This window comes from Sciurus vulgaris, assembly GCF_902686455.1.
Source record: "Sciurus vulgaris genome assembly, chromosome: 14".
NCBI classification, from domain to species: domain Eukaryota; kingdom Metazoa; phylum Chordata; class Mammalia; order Rodentia; family Sciuridae; genus Sciurus; species Sciurus vulgaris.
This window is the reverse complement of record NC_136475.1, coordinates 80,522,666-80,536,604: the sequence shown is the minus strand read 5'-3', so window position 1 is coordinate 80,536,604 and position 13,939 is coordinate 80,522,666. Positions and strand designations below refer to the sequence as shown.

The window sequence follows — 13,939 nt, the reverse complement described above, 5'->3', positions numbered from 1 at the left end:
CCCAGTCTAAAATATTTTTGCTAAGAGTGTCAAGAGTAGTCTCAAACCATCATTTTAATAACAGAAAAAAAGGTTTTTTCAGCAATGGCAAATTTTGTTTCTGTCACAATAAAAACTAACTTCTCATCCTAATATATGACATATAATGCCATACACTAGAGAAAGAAAATATATTAAATCAAACAATTTGTATTTTGAAGATTCTACAAAACCATTAAAGTAACAAATGAAACCTATTTAGTCACTGTAGTTAGCACTGGGACTTCTAAGGTAAACCAATAAGAATAAAGCAAAATGAAAATGGAATAAAAAGAAGGGCGCTGGACACATGGTTCAATGGTAGAACACTTGCCTATCATGAAAGAGAAAAAAATAGGTTAATAAAACCCTGATACCTGTAAATAAGAAGATTATGCACTTTAAAAACAGGAAGAAAATACTAATTACATCAGTATTTAGTAATACTGATAATAAGTTATACTGATAGTAATACTAGTTACATCAGGAACTACAATAAAAAGACAGATACAGAAATAGAAAAATCAATAGATTTCCTAAACATCATCTAACAATGTAAGAGAAAATCCTATTCAGCTGCAAAACACAATACAAAAAGTAAAACAAATAATATCAAATAATAATCTCGGCAAGAAAAGCATGAAACTAAGCCTCAGCACAAAGACTACATATACAAAGTCTTCCTAATCATTTATATCTTATTTTATACAAACAATTTCAAATAAAATCCCTAAAGAATTTTATCTGAAAAATCTGCTTAAGTAATACCATCAAAAAATTTTTGGAAAAGCATGCTAATTAGATTTTATACCACTCAAACATGTATTAGTAACAAGCATGTCACACAGATTTCTTGCTCTATTTCCTTAACAATTCTACAAAATAGTTTATTTTTATTAAACAGATGAGGAAACTAATGCTCAGAGAGGTTACTTATAAGATTGTGCAAATGGGTGACAAGAGTTCAAATTCTTATTCAGGAGAAAATGTGAATTCCAGCACTGCAGAAGAAAGAGAAGGAGAAGAAGCGGGAGAAGGAAGGAAAAAGAGGAGGAGGAGGAGGAGGAGGAAGAGGAGGAGGAGTAAAAGGAAACGATATTCTCATTTAGCCCCATAAGGTTGCAAAGCCCAGGCTACTTATGTTGAAACTTATTATAAAACAACAATTAATAGAAAGTAGAATACACCAATGGAAAGAAACAGAACAATGAACCAAAAAGGAGCCCAGGAAACAAGTCACAGTAATTGAAATAATTTTATAAAAGAAGCAAAAAAACACAAATGCATAAGGATGAACATAAAATAAAATAAAATAAACATTTGAAAATATAAAGCATTCAGAGCCTCATTTCAAAGCACTGACAAAATGAATTCTAACCCAAGCAAAGTAAGAAAAACAAAAGATTCATTTATATATATATATATATATATATATATATATATATATATATATATATATATAAAAAATGGTGGGGAACAATGCAGGAGCTCAAACCCAGGGCCTCAAGTGTGCTAAGCAAGTGCTCTACCACGGAGCCACACTCCCAACCTTCACATATTTTTAATTCAAAGAAATCTAAAAAAACTTCTGTAACTCAAAATAAATGATCCAGACCATATGGCAAACAACCAAATAGGACAATGAATTTGCCATAAACAGGAATGATTCTTTTTTTAAAAAATTATTTTTTATTTTTTTATTTTTTTACAGACTGCATTTTGATTTATTGTACACAAATGGGGTACATCATTCCGTTTCTATGGTTGTGCACGATGTAGGTTCACACCATTTGTGTAATCATACATGTACAAAGGTTAATGATGTCTCATTCTACCATTTTTCATAACCCCATCCCTCTCATTTCCTTCTACATAACCTAAAGTTCTTCCATTCTTGTCTCACCCCCACCCCACCAACCCCCATTATATATTATCATTCACTTATGAGGGAAAACATTCAGCCTTTGGTTTTTTGGGATTGGCTTATTTAACTTAGCATGATATTCTCCAATTCCATCCATTTATCTGTAAATGCCATAACATTATTATTCTTTATGACAACATCTCTAGTAATTAGAGAAATGCAAATTAAAACCACCCTAAGATTTCACCTTACTCCAATTAGAATGGCTATTATCAAGAACACAAACAATAACAGATGTTGGCATGGATGTGAGGAAAAAGGCACACTTTTACATTGCTGGTGGAGTTGCAAATTGGTGCAGCCACTCTGAAAAGCAGTGTGGAGAATCCTCAGAAAGTTTGGAATGGACCCCCCTTTTGACACAGTTATCCCACTCCTCAATATATACCCAAAGGACTTAAAATTAGCATACTACAGTAACGCAGACACATCAATGTTTATAGCAGCTCAATTCACAATAGCTAGACTGTGGAACCAACCTAGATGCCCTTCAACAGATGAATGGATAAAGGAATGATTCTTAATGAATGAAGAATTCATGTACATAGTTTGAAAAACAAGAAGAAATAACCACCGCTCAACAACCTACCTCTATGGGCAAAAAGACAAAGATGATTGAAAAGGAAAAAGAAAAAGCTAACATTTTAAAAATGTCTATTCATTAACCATTGTAGAAAGGTGACTATGCTGAATGTCTTGACCCTAGGCATTCAACAATATCACTGTTGCTATGGTATTTGGCAAACAAATTACCATAATTCAATGTGATTAATAAGTAGTAATATTTAAGTACATAGTACTATGAGACACCCTCACTAGAGACTCACAAAAGGCAGGCTTTCCTGGAAAAACTTTACCAAAGCAGAAACTCAACAGATCTGAGGCAGAAAGGATGAATTACAAGAAAGAAAAACAGGATGTGCAAAAAACCAGAAGCTAAATAGAGTGTTCACATAGCCAGTTTCTTCTTACATATTGAAGCAACAAATAGAAGGACTAGAGTTGGGGAGAAAAGGAAAGAGAGCCAGATGATGACAGTCTATGGAAGGTTTTGTCAGCCATTTTAAAAAAATCTGGAACAGGCACTGAAGACAATGAGTCATTAACATATTCTAAGTAGTAGGCAGACAGTTGGCCCTCCACATCCATGGATTCCATACATAGATTCAACTAAAATATGTGAGGGAAAAAGCTGTACCTGTACTAAACATGTACCAACTTTTTCTTGTTTGTTTTCTTGTTTTCTTATTTATTCCCTAAACAATATAGTATAATAAGTATTTACATAGCATTTGTAAATACATTAGGAATTATAAGTAGTCTAAAAATAATTTAAAATAAACAGGAAGATATCTGCAAATATTATTCCATTTTCACAGAAGACTTCAAAGGTATCTAAAGGGGGCTCCAAAACCAATCTCCCATAGATACCAAAGGACAACTATGTGTTTTTTGAGAAGATAACTCAAGGCCAGTATATCAGCATGGAATACAGTTTTGAAAGAAGGCAAAATGGGAGGAGAGAGCATCAGTTAAAGGTCTGCTTTAGTAACCCAGGTATGAGAATTTAATGATAGTCTAAACAAGAATAGTATCAGAAGACTTAAGAAGGAATAGCTTGACCTGAGGCTTATTTAGTAAGAAAAAAAAAGAAGATTTAATCATTAATCAGATAAAGAAAGGAAGAAGAAAGTAAAGGACAGTGTCAAATTCTAGCTGGGACAACTGAATGGATGCTACGGGCCTCAGAGGAAAAGAATGAGATATACAGTCCAGTAATATGCAGAAAGACCAACAGTACAGTGACGGAGAGATAGGCAGCTGAGCAGGATCTGAAGCTCAAGAGTGACCTACACTTGAAAAATCATATGGAAGTCATTAACACAGAGAGAGAGAAAATTAAGAAAATGGAAATTAAAACAATGAAAATATCTTTTTATCTTTTATATTGATAAATTGAAACAACTTTAGTGAAAGAAAGGAAAAATTGGTATTCTCACATCTAGTGCAGGGGGGAAAATATCTTTTCTGAAGTTACATTTGGTAGGTCAAAATATGTCAAAATGTATGCTTAAAAATATCCTATATCTCACCCTGCTCCCAAGAATTTGATGAATTCTTACCATTCTCTCTTTTTTTTCCCCATTGTACTTATCCTCCAGCATTTCTTCTATGTGTTACATTTATTATTTTAGTGCCTGTCTCCTCTACCTAAAGTGTAGCATAAGGGTTGGAGTCTCATCTATTTTGTTCAGTGACATAGTTCAAGTACCTAGAATATATCTGGCATATAATGGGCACTTATACAGAATATTTAAATGAGTGAATGAATACATGAAAGAAGAAATGAATGATTTAAACTAACAAACAAGAAAATATTATTTTCAACCATCGTGTTAATAAAGACTCAAAAAGAAAAGCAGAGCTGAGGGTAAACTACTTGCCTAGCACAAGTAAGGCCCTGGGTTTGAGCCCTAGCACTACCCAAAAAAAATAAGACAAACAATGCTCAAAATTGATAAAGATCTTTTTATAATACCTCTCTCATACATTAGTGGTAGAAGGGTAAATTAGTAAAATCTTTGTAGAAAGCAATTTAGCAATCTGTATCAAGGTTTTAAATGTATATATCCTTTGACACAGCAATCATGATTCTTAAAATTTACCTTGATTACTGAATCAAACAATGGTGCAAAGGTGTATACTCAAGAAGAATGTCTATCACTATACTGTTTATAAAAGAGAAAGCAGGAAACTTCAAATTTTATAAATTCTATAAATTTTGGAACATCTAAAAATTAGAAACTATGCAGTTATCTTAAGAGAATGACATTAAACATATTAACATGAAATAACATTCCCAGCACTGTGGATAAAAAAGCAAGTTATATTAGCAATTTATAGGAGGATATATTCTGCATAAAATAATGGGTAGATCTACTTATAAATAGAGAACATGGAGGTGTAGTCACCAAAACTTGAAAAAATATTACCTTCAGCTGCTGGGACTTTAATTTTTACTTTCTTCTTTATGCTCTTCTTTATTACTTGAATTTTCTACACATATCATCTTTCTAATCAAAAAAAACAAAGCTATTTTCATTTTAAAAACCTTAAGAAAGCTCTGTTTTTAATTCCTCTTTTGGTAATGCAAAAAACAAAGAAAACAAACTTTTCATCATGTGGCTTCTCTACCAGATTGAGAGATCTTAACTATCTTGACTTCTATTGTATCTTAAATCTTTTAAAGAGTTTTCAACATTGATTTAGAACACATTTCCAGAAACCTGCTGGTAATGCCCAGGTTGGTATGGCTAGAAAGCAACACTAAGGTCTTCTTGCCATTTCTACACTAATCTGGCATGCTAACACATATTGCTCAAACAGAAAACCAAACCAAACAAACAACAACAACAACAACAACAAAAAAAAAAACCCTATTGTGTATCCCTTGTATATAGCTACCCTTTGTGTAGCTTTTATTCTAAAGAGCATGCTTCTTGGAAAGTGTGAAAAATAATATTACCCAATTTACCCAAAGAAGCAATACAATTCCCTATCTGCCTTTAAACGTGGAAGTCAAACATGATCCCACAAAACAAACAGCACAGACTGGCTCTGAATCCTGTTAGCACAATCCTGAACAATAACTTATTTCTGCTTCAGTTTCTTCAATCTATGAAATAATATCACAAATGCCACACATCCAGTCTGCAAAAAGCACTAAGATGCTAACAACCCTTTCAAACTCAAAAGGACAGGAAATGTCACTGTCCCCTGTAAAGTTTAACTGGACTTTCCAACACAATTAGTTCTGCTCTCATAGAACTTTAATCACATTGCAATCTCTGCAACTCCAATAACAAGAACTTCTACAGAGTAAGAACTAAGTTGTATCTTATTCATGCTTATGTTTTCAGCACCTGCAACAGTACACAAAAGTTGGAAGAGAGTGGGTGAACAAAGATATAAATTAATAAATATTATTGAAATATCTAAGAAAAAAGTTTGTTCTAGAATATAGCACTCACTAATTAATCAAAGTGAAATCAGTAAACTAGAAAAGCATATATAAAGGAAGATTAAACCAATTCTTTCAGAAAACGTAAGTTAAGAGTCTTATCAGTGACACACATTAAATCAGTGGCAAAGCTCTTACCAAAAAGTCAAACACAAAACTGGAAATGAAGCCTTTTAAAATCAAAAACTGTTTCTGTATTCTTTGACTGACAAAAGAGCAAACATAAGTCAACTGATAGTTTCTTAGCTCCTGCTATTACATAACATCAATCCAAACAACTAAGAGTGCCAAAACAACAAACACATATATACAAACACAGACAGGCTAACCATGTTTAAAAAAATTTTTTAAGTATTTATCTTGCTGGTAATTAATAAAACTGATCTGTAAAATGGTAGAAGAGTCCAAGAAAACTTCACTGAGAACATAAAACAACAAGCTAGAAAAGAAGAAAAATCTTTCTAACAGAACATACTGTTAATGAACATATCAAGAACTGGGTCTGGGGGCTCATGACTCTAAGCCAGCAACTTGGGAAGCTGAGGCAGGATAGAAAGCTCATGGCCAGACCCTCAGCAACTTAGAAAGACTCTGTCAAGAAAAAAAATGACAGGGGATATAGCTCAGAGGTAAAGTACCCCCTGGGTTCAATTCTCAGAAACAAATAAAATCAAGAAACAAAAAGAATAGATGAAAGTAATTTAAACCCACTTTAAAAACAGAAACAAGAATCATCAATGCCATCAATGCAAATAATCAAAACATTTCACCAAAATCTACTTGGGGGAACTCCGATTCAAGCTGAAGACTTAAATTTGTTAAAAATACCACTACAGAAAAATTACTTAAAAATACACACAATTGAGCCTCTTAGTACAGAAGTGTTATTAGACCTACCTGACTAGAGTTTTATGGTCCTTCAACTATGGTGTTAATTATGTAAATGCAAGTAATGATGCTGTTAGTATTTGAAAACTTTTTGGTCTCTTAATTTAAAATTACATTTGTACTAAAAGTGTTTACCCATTAGAGTAGATAGCAAAAGCTACTTTAACATAGTTCAAAGGTAAAAGTAGATAGGAAAGTCATAAAATCCAAATTACAAAAGTGTAAACTAATAATGTTTTAAAGAATCAAAAAGTTTTTTAATTACTGAGCAATTTCTAATTCAAAATCTCTTTAGTAGCCTTGGAGTTCCTAAATTATCATCTGAAACTTATCACAAGATTGCTCTAGGCTGAGATTAGTATTTCACTTCTGTCCATTTTAGTTCAAATACAAAGCAATAAAATTGGGCCCAAGGGTTGATTGCCAAAGGGTAATCCTTCCCCAACCTCTACATACAATCATTTTGTTAAAAAAAAAAAAAAAAATGCAAACTAACAGATGAGATTCTTCTACTTGGGAAAAAATTATTACCATACAAAAAAGCATGCACAATAGAAGTTTTCCAGAATTATGTCCAAACAAGAGAAAAACAGAGTCTTCAAAGTTATAAGTAAAAAAGTAACAAAAATCATTCTAGATTGAAGGAAATTTGATATAAATTACTCACATTGTAAAATGAAGGTAGGGTTTATGTATAGCAGCAGCTGATGACTGTTTCTTTGGTGATCCTGAGTGACAACTAGTTTCAAAAATTGATAAACAATTCTCATCTTCACTGTCATCTAAAATTAGATTTTCTATATCTGTTTAAAAAAAAAAAAAAAAGCACAAGGATTATGAGACTTATCAAGACATTTTAGTGCTCTTCCCAGTTAAGGAAAATTGGGTTAAAAATTAAGTGACCTTAACTAACAAGTTATCTATCAAATAATATAGATTTATGAGCAAACTGACAAACTACAACATTTGGAATACTTTATAACAGGACTACAGGTAATTCTTTCCACTATCCACTTAAATATTATGAGATATAATTTGGGAAATGTGACTTACTAAAACAAGTCTGGAAAAGAAGTAGCACTCTCATCAAGCCTCACCTACTAATGAAAACTGAGTTAATTTGGACCTAAATCAGTCTGCTTTATGTCTGGTTCAATTAATAGGGTAGTTGGGGCAAGGCCAGTTCTTACAAAAGCAACAACAAAGAATAAATTGATCCATATTTTTTAAATGGCATACAACTGGGGCTAGGGTTGTGGCTCAGTGGTAGAGTATTTGCCTACCACGTGTGAGGCACTGGGTTCAATCCCCAAAACCACATCAAAAAATAAAATAAAATAAAATAAATGGCATATAACTTTTCAAGGAAAACCTGGCCTAATTAAGACACAGTCAGGAATTTAGTCCAAGCCAATCTTAAAAATGTACTTATCGATTAGCATTAGTCTGTCTATGGGACTTAGGCTCCTGCTCAGTGGACCAACTGGAACTAAAATTCCTACCAAGAATGCAATACTTAAAAAAACTTTTCCTGGACTACAGCCTGAAAGATTAACTTTTATATTTCACACATGCCAATCAAAAGTGCTAATTTGGGGCTGGGATTGTGGCTCAGTGGTCAAGGGCTTGCCTAGCACATGTTAGGCAATGGGTTCAATCCTCAGCACCACATAAAAATAAAAAAATAAAAGGTATTGTACTCATCTACAACTAAAAAAAATATTTTTTTAAAGCGCCAATTTGTTCAATAGAGAACTTTGCAATATATTTTACTATAGGGGAGAACTAAGATTAACAGAAATCAATCTAAGTGCTGTGGGTGCATACCTATAATCCCAGCTAATGCTTACGCCCAGTAGTTTAAGGAGACTGTGAAAAATATAGTAAGTTTCCATCTCAAAAGTAAAAGAAAGATTAACAGAAATCACAGCCTTCCAAAAAGAAGGAAAAAATAGAGGAATGCTTTATAAAATGAGATGCAGAATTGTGCAGACAGAAATCTCAAGGGTTTTTAGTTAATCTGAAAATTAACTGAGCACTTTTTTTAAAATTTTTTTTTAGTTGTGGAAGGACCTTTATTTTGTTTATTTATTTATTTATTTGTTTATATGTAGTGCTGAAGGTCGAACCCAGGGCATCACACATGCCAGGCAAGTGTTCTACCACTGAGCCACAACCCCAACCCCAACTGAGTACTTTTTGAGTAATAATATCATACAAAAGGAATGAATATTTGTCTAAGAAAAAATATTAAAGACAAAAACAAATCCAGAATACATCTAAAAAACTAAAACTTAATTAGTAATAATAAAATAAAATTTGCGTGCTCTTTTCTACTGGTGCGTGCTTCTCTACTAGTTCAATTAATTGAAACTAAAGTATACTTTATGAAAAAGTTATAGGCAAACTTTATATTCCATAAAATGTTAATTCTCAAATGGAGATAATCTCTCAGAAGAGAAAGTGAGATTTTTGTGACTTCTAAAAGTGATGTAAGTTTTATAAAAAAAAAAATGAAAAATTTTGAAAAAAGATGCATATCCCGTTATAAGAAACAGGGAAAAATACACAAATCATGGCTTAGTGCCTGACTCATAGATACTTACTATGAGTAAATACAGAATATTTAACTTCTTTGCCAAATTTAAGAAATTAAATACTTTATGTGGTATTTCACTCAAATCTAGCCTTAAAAAAATTTAAGTTTCAATGTTAGTACAATTCTCTGAACAATTTTCTATTTGGAGCAGAGTACCTCCCAAACAAGGTTCCACATACAAGGGACATTAATATAATCAAAAGAGAGGCTGGGGTTATGGCTCAGTGGCTTGTCTAGCATGTGTGAGGCACTGAGTTCGATTCTCAGCACCACATAAAAATAAATAAAATAAAGGCATTGTGTTCATCTAGAACTAAAAACTTTTTTTAAAAAAATAATCAAAAGACATTACTTTTACTTCAAAGTTCATAGAATTTACTTTGATTAGCATGCCAACCTAAATTTCTAATGTTCTCCTTTCAATGAGTGATCTTTTTAATGGTAGTTTTCTCTTTTTATCTTGTGTCCAAAATATGATCTTGAGGTTTAATTCAATTCAAGACCCTCTACAACCAGGTTCTAATTTACTCTCTTACCAACAGCTTACACTCCAATTAGCAAAGCGCACAGCAGAGTGCCCTGCCAATGCATTTTTTTTTTTTTTTTTTTTTTTTGCGGTGCTGGGGATTGAACAACTCAGGGCCTTGTGCTTGCAAGGCAAGCACTCTACCAATTGAGCTATATCCCCAGCCCTACAAATTACATTTGATGAATTGAATTCACAGGGGCGTAACAGTGATGAAGGCAAGAGCATGATCTGTGGAATCAGGCTTCCTGGGTTTGAGCTGGCTTCAGAATTTACTTAGTAACTTTAGGTAAACCAAATTACCATTCAGTCTCCCAGTCTCCACCTCTATATAATGAAAGCAGCTAACCCACAGAACTGGGATGAGAATGAATAAATGATTATTTATGAAAGTGCTTTATAATAACAAATGTAAGCTACTAAAATTATACTCAACTTTCTAAAGATAGTAACACTACTATACTACAATGGTTAGAATATTCCAAGAGTGAACACTCATTCATTATAAATATTCACCAGGCAACCTACTATATACTTGGCAATATGTCAGGCCTGGAACATATAGTGGTCAGTGAAGCAGATGTAATTAATATATTCATGGCAAATATGAAAGAGTGACATACAAACAATCTTATGAGGAAACTACACCTATATTCATTTCATTTTAACAATATGAAAAAGTTGTTTAAAGTACCTTCTTTCCTGTCACTCTGGCTAATTTCAGCATGAGGAAACACTTTTTGCAAGACTGCTAGAATGTTGTTGAAGCTCCTTTCCAGCAGTGGCCTTATAATGGGTGATAGCGCATGTCCCGAAGACATCACAGCACGTTGGGAAGCAGGCACTATGTTTTGCATTGCATGGTAAAAATCTTGGGCACTGAGCACTATTGAGGAAACATCCAGCTGCAGTTTATGACTGCTAGCATAGATCTGTGGATATCGCCTCCGAAGAGCAATGAGGGCAGCTTCAGTGCACAGGGCCTTGATATCAGCTCCACAGTAGCCTAATGCACAAAAGGAGAAGGATAACAAAAGTACGTTCATTCTTCCAAGTCACCAAATATGTTTTGTAAATATATACACATTTATGTAAAGTAATAATAATAGTCAGTAATTATGTACAATTTTATTGGAAATGGACCATTTAAAATTACCTAACAAAACTGTAGAATTAAGGGCTAAATACTCAAGACAAAAATGTTTTGAATATTTTAAATTAACAAAAAAATAAACTAGGAATATTAACACAAAATAATCCAGATATTACATGTCAAAAACACTAATTACAACGTACAACTTTATTCAGGAAAAGTTTTAAAAGAATTATAATTTCCTTTCAATCCTTCATCATTATTGTCACTCAGTTTCGTTCTCATGACATTGTGCTTAAAGATTATTTTTTCTAATATTATTAGCCTCTAAACACATGAAATGGTAGCACAAAGTAGAACAGAAGCAAAAACTTCAAAAACAGCTATTGCATTGCCAACCCTGAAAATAACTCACTAGAGAGTTAATAACCAATTACCTAAAAAATTGTAATTTAAAATTATAATTAATCTATGATAGCTCCAAGGTCATTAAATGGAATAAGAATGTTAAAAAATATTCAGTTGATTTTCCACATTAACTTTCATTACATATCTATTTAGCTTAAAATGAATGATAATCGAATTTTTTTTACAGGTTATAGTGATATGAAGTATTATATACTATCCATATTTAATGGATGATGCAGTTAAACAATAGATCAAGCTGCCAGTGGTTTTAAGTTATTTCATTCATCTGAGCAACAAATACATACAAAAACAAATGAACCGTTAAGTCTTTACCACAATAAGGAAGTAAAACTCAAACTAGCCAGGTTATCTTTTATCATCTACGCTTGGCCCCCTGTATCAGTTCTACCACAAGGGGAACCACTCCAACAGTTTTTGGAACACTGGACTCCCAAGGAGCAGTATCAGGTTTATTCCCCTTAGTATACTTCACAGTGATCTCATGGAACACTTAAATACTTAAATAAAAGTCGTGATTACAAAGTAAAACTTATTCAGAGTAGGGGGAAAAAATATTTACTGTGAGAATTTAACTCAGAAAACTATAAACACATTAAACGTCAATATTGTCTTCATAATAATCAGATTTGCCACACTAGCCTCTCATTTTATTTTCTTCTTCTTAATTAATAAAGTTTAAAATTTTTCCTTTGATATATACATTTGTTATACTCAACAAAATGAATACAGATCATCATCTTAAAGTTAGTTAAAATAATTCAAGAACGATTAAAGCATGGGAATTCTGCCCTCCATATCAGAGTAAATAAAGACTACCATCTTCAAACTATAAACAATTACAATTCTTCTCAAAGTATATGCATAGTTAGTAAACTTACTGCATAGTCCTACTCAATTGCCAAAGTTTTAAAAAAATAGAAGACTCAGAAACAACTAAGACCAAAAATAAATAAATAAAAAACCAGTCACTAAAAGGTATTTTATGTAGTAAATGTTAAATGTTATTCATAACATTTGTTTGCCATAATTAATAATGTGTTAAATATATATTACTGTTGTATACATATATATGTTCACTTTTTCCTAATTTATTCCAGATAAAGAGTTTATCAATAATAATAGATCCCATTCATGGAAGTAAATTTTCACATGGATTATTATAACCAAAAGGCTATAAAAGATAAAAAAGACCTTCTCATTTTGCTTGTGATTAAGAATTACTGGTCTATATCTGTGGTTCCCAACTTGAATATTCATCAGAGTGAATGATAAAACTGAAACAAAAATATAGATTCCCAAGCCCTACAACAAACAGTGAACAGAATCTCTAGGAGCTTTAAATTTAAAAGTGTACATTTTGAGAAAGATTTTTAAATGATTCTGATCCACATGAAAAAAATCGATAACTACTGACAATATACTTCTGTCACTAGACTCTAGAATTAAAAGTGTAGAATGACCCTAGCTAAATGTGTCATACTTAGGGTGATTCCATGTATTGGTTAGGCCTTCTGTCCTGTGGTAATTAATAGCACTCTCAAAAGGTTCAGGATTTGATCATTCTACACTAAAAAGACATTATATCTTTCGGAGACTTAAAAGTTGATACAATAATCCCATCCTAATTCTGCCACTACCTTTCTAATACTATGCTGAACACGAGCATCAGGACAGCACAGGAAGAGCATTCTTGAGTATTGCTATTAGATAGAAATATTTCTGAAAGACTAAAAGTATAGCTATTAAGAGGTTAGATTAGAAACAAGGCCATAACAAAAGTCTATAAGCTTGGTTTTTTAAGTAAAAACAAATTGAAGTCCCACAATATAGATAGTCCATTTATACTTTTTCATTATTTTAGCCCTCTCACTGAAAATAAAAGAGAACTATAATTAGGGTTAAGCTCTTCATTAATCATAAACTCCTTTTATTGTGCACATGTTCTTCACACCAGTGTATGTTGAGAAATATTTAACTACTTATAAAAAACAACATACCTACTATGCATGCAAAAACTTCCAAGTGCTAGGGAATTAATTTCAAGGTAAAAGTTATCAAAATCTATAATTTCTAAGAGGTCAACTATTTTTACAGTTGTTCACAAAGACTGCATTGTCTTTTGTTAAGCATAAATTTACTGAACTGAACCAATACATGGGTAAACATGTTTGGGATACAGGAAATTATTTCATAAAGGATTTACAATTTATTACTATTTCATTCCTGTTTGAAGATGTGCAATTGATTTTTTCTTTAATGTGAACTGGTTTCTTAAATGGAATAAATGTCACAACCAAAAACAGAAGTCATTTAATTACAATGGATTTTTATGTCACTATCCAGGAAGAAAATGGCAATATAAGCAGATTCTGTATTTACTTACAGCCACCCATGAAGGGGGTAAAAAGGCAGCAAATTTTTCAGTCTAATAAAAATGTTTC

The 13,939-nt window shown here is 32.3% G+C and overlaps 1 protein-coding gene across 1 annotated transcript in view; it reads right to left on the bottom strand.

Annotated features, from left to right (window-relative positions):
* The window catches only part of ATAD2B (ATPase family AAA domain containing 2B), a 158,365-nt gene that overhangs the window by 56,880 nt on the left and 87,546 nt on the right, over window positions 1-13,939 (bottom strand). The window contains 2 exon segments of the mRNA XM_079109618.1: window positions 7,519-7,654; window positions 10,671-10,982. Coding sequence (XP_078965744.1) covers window positions 7,519-7,654; window positions 10,671-10,982 — 448 coding nt within the window.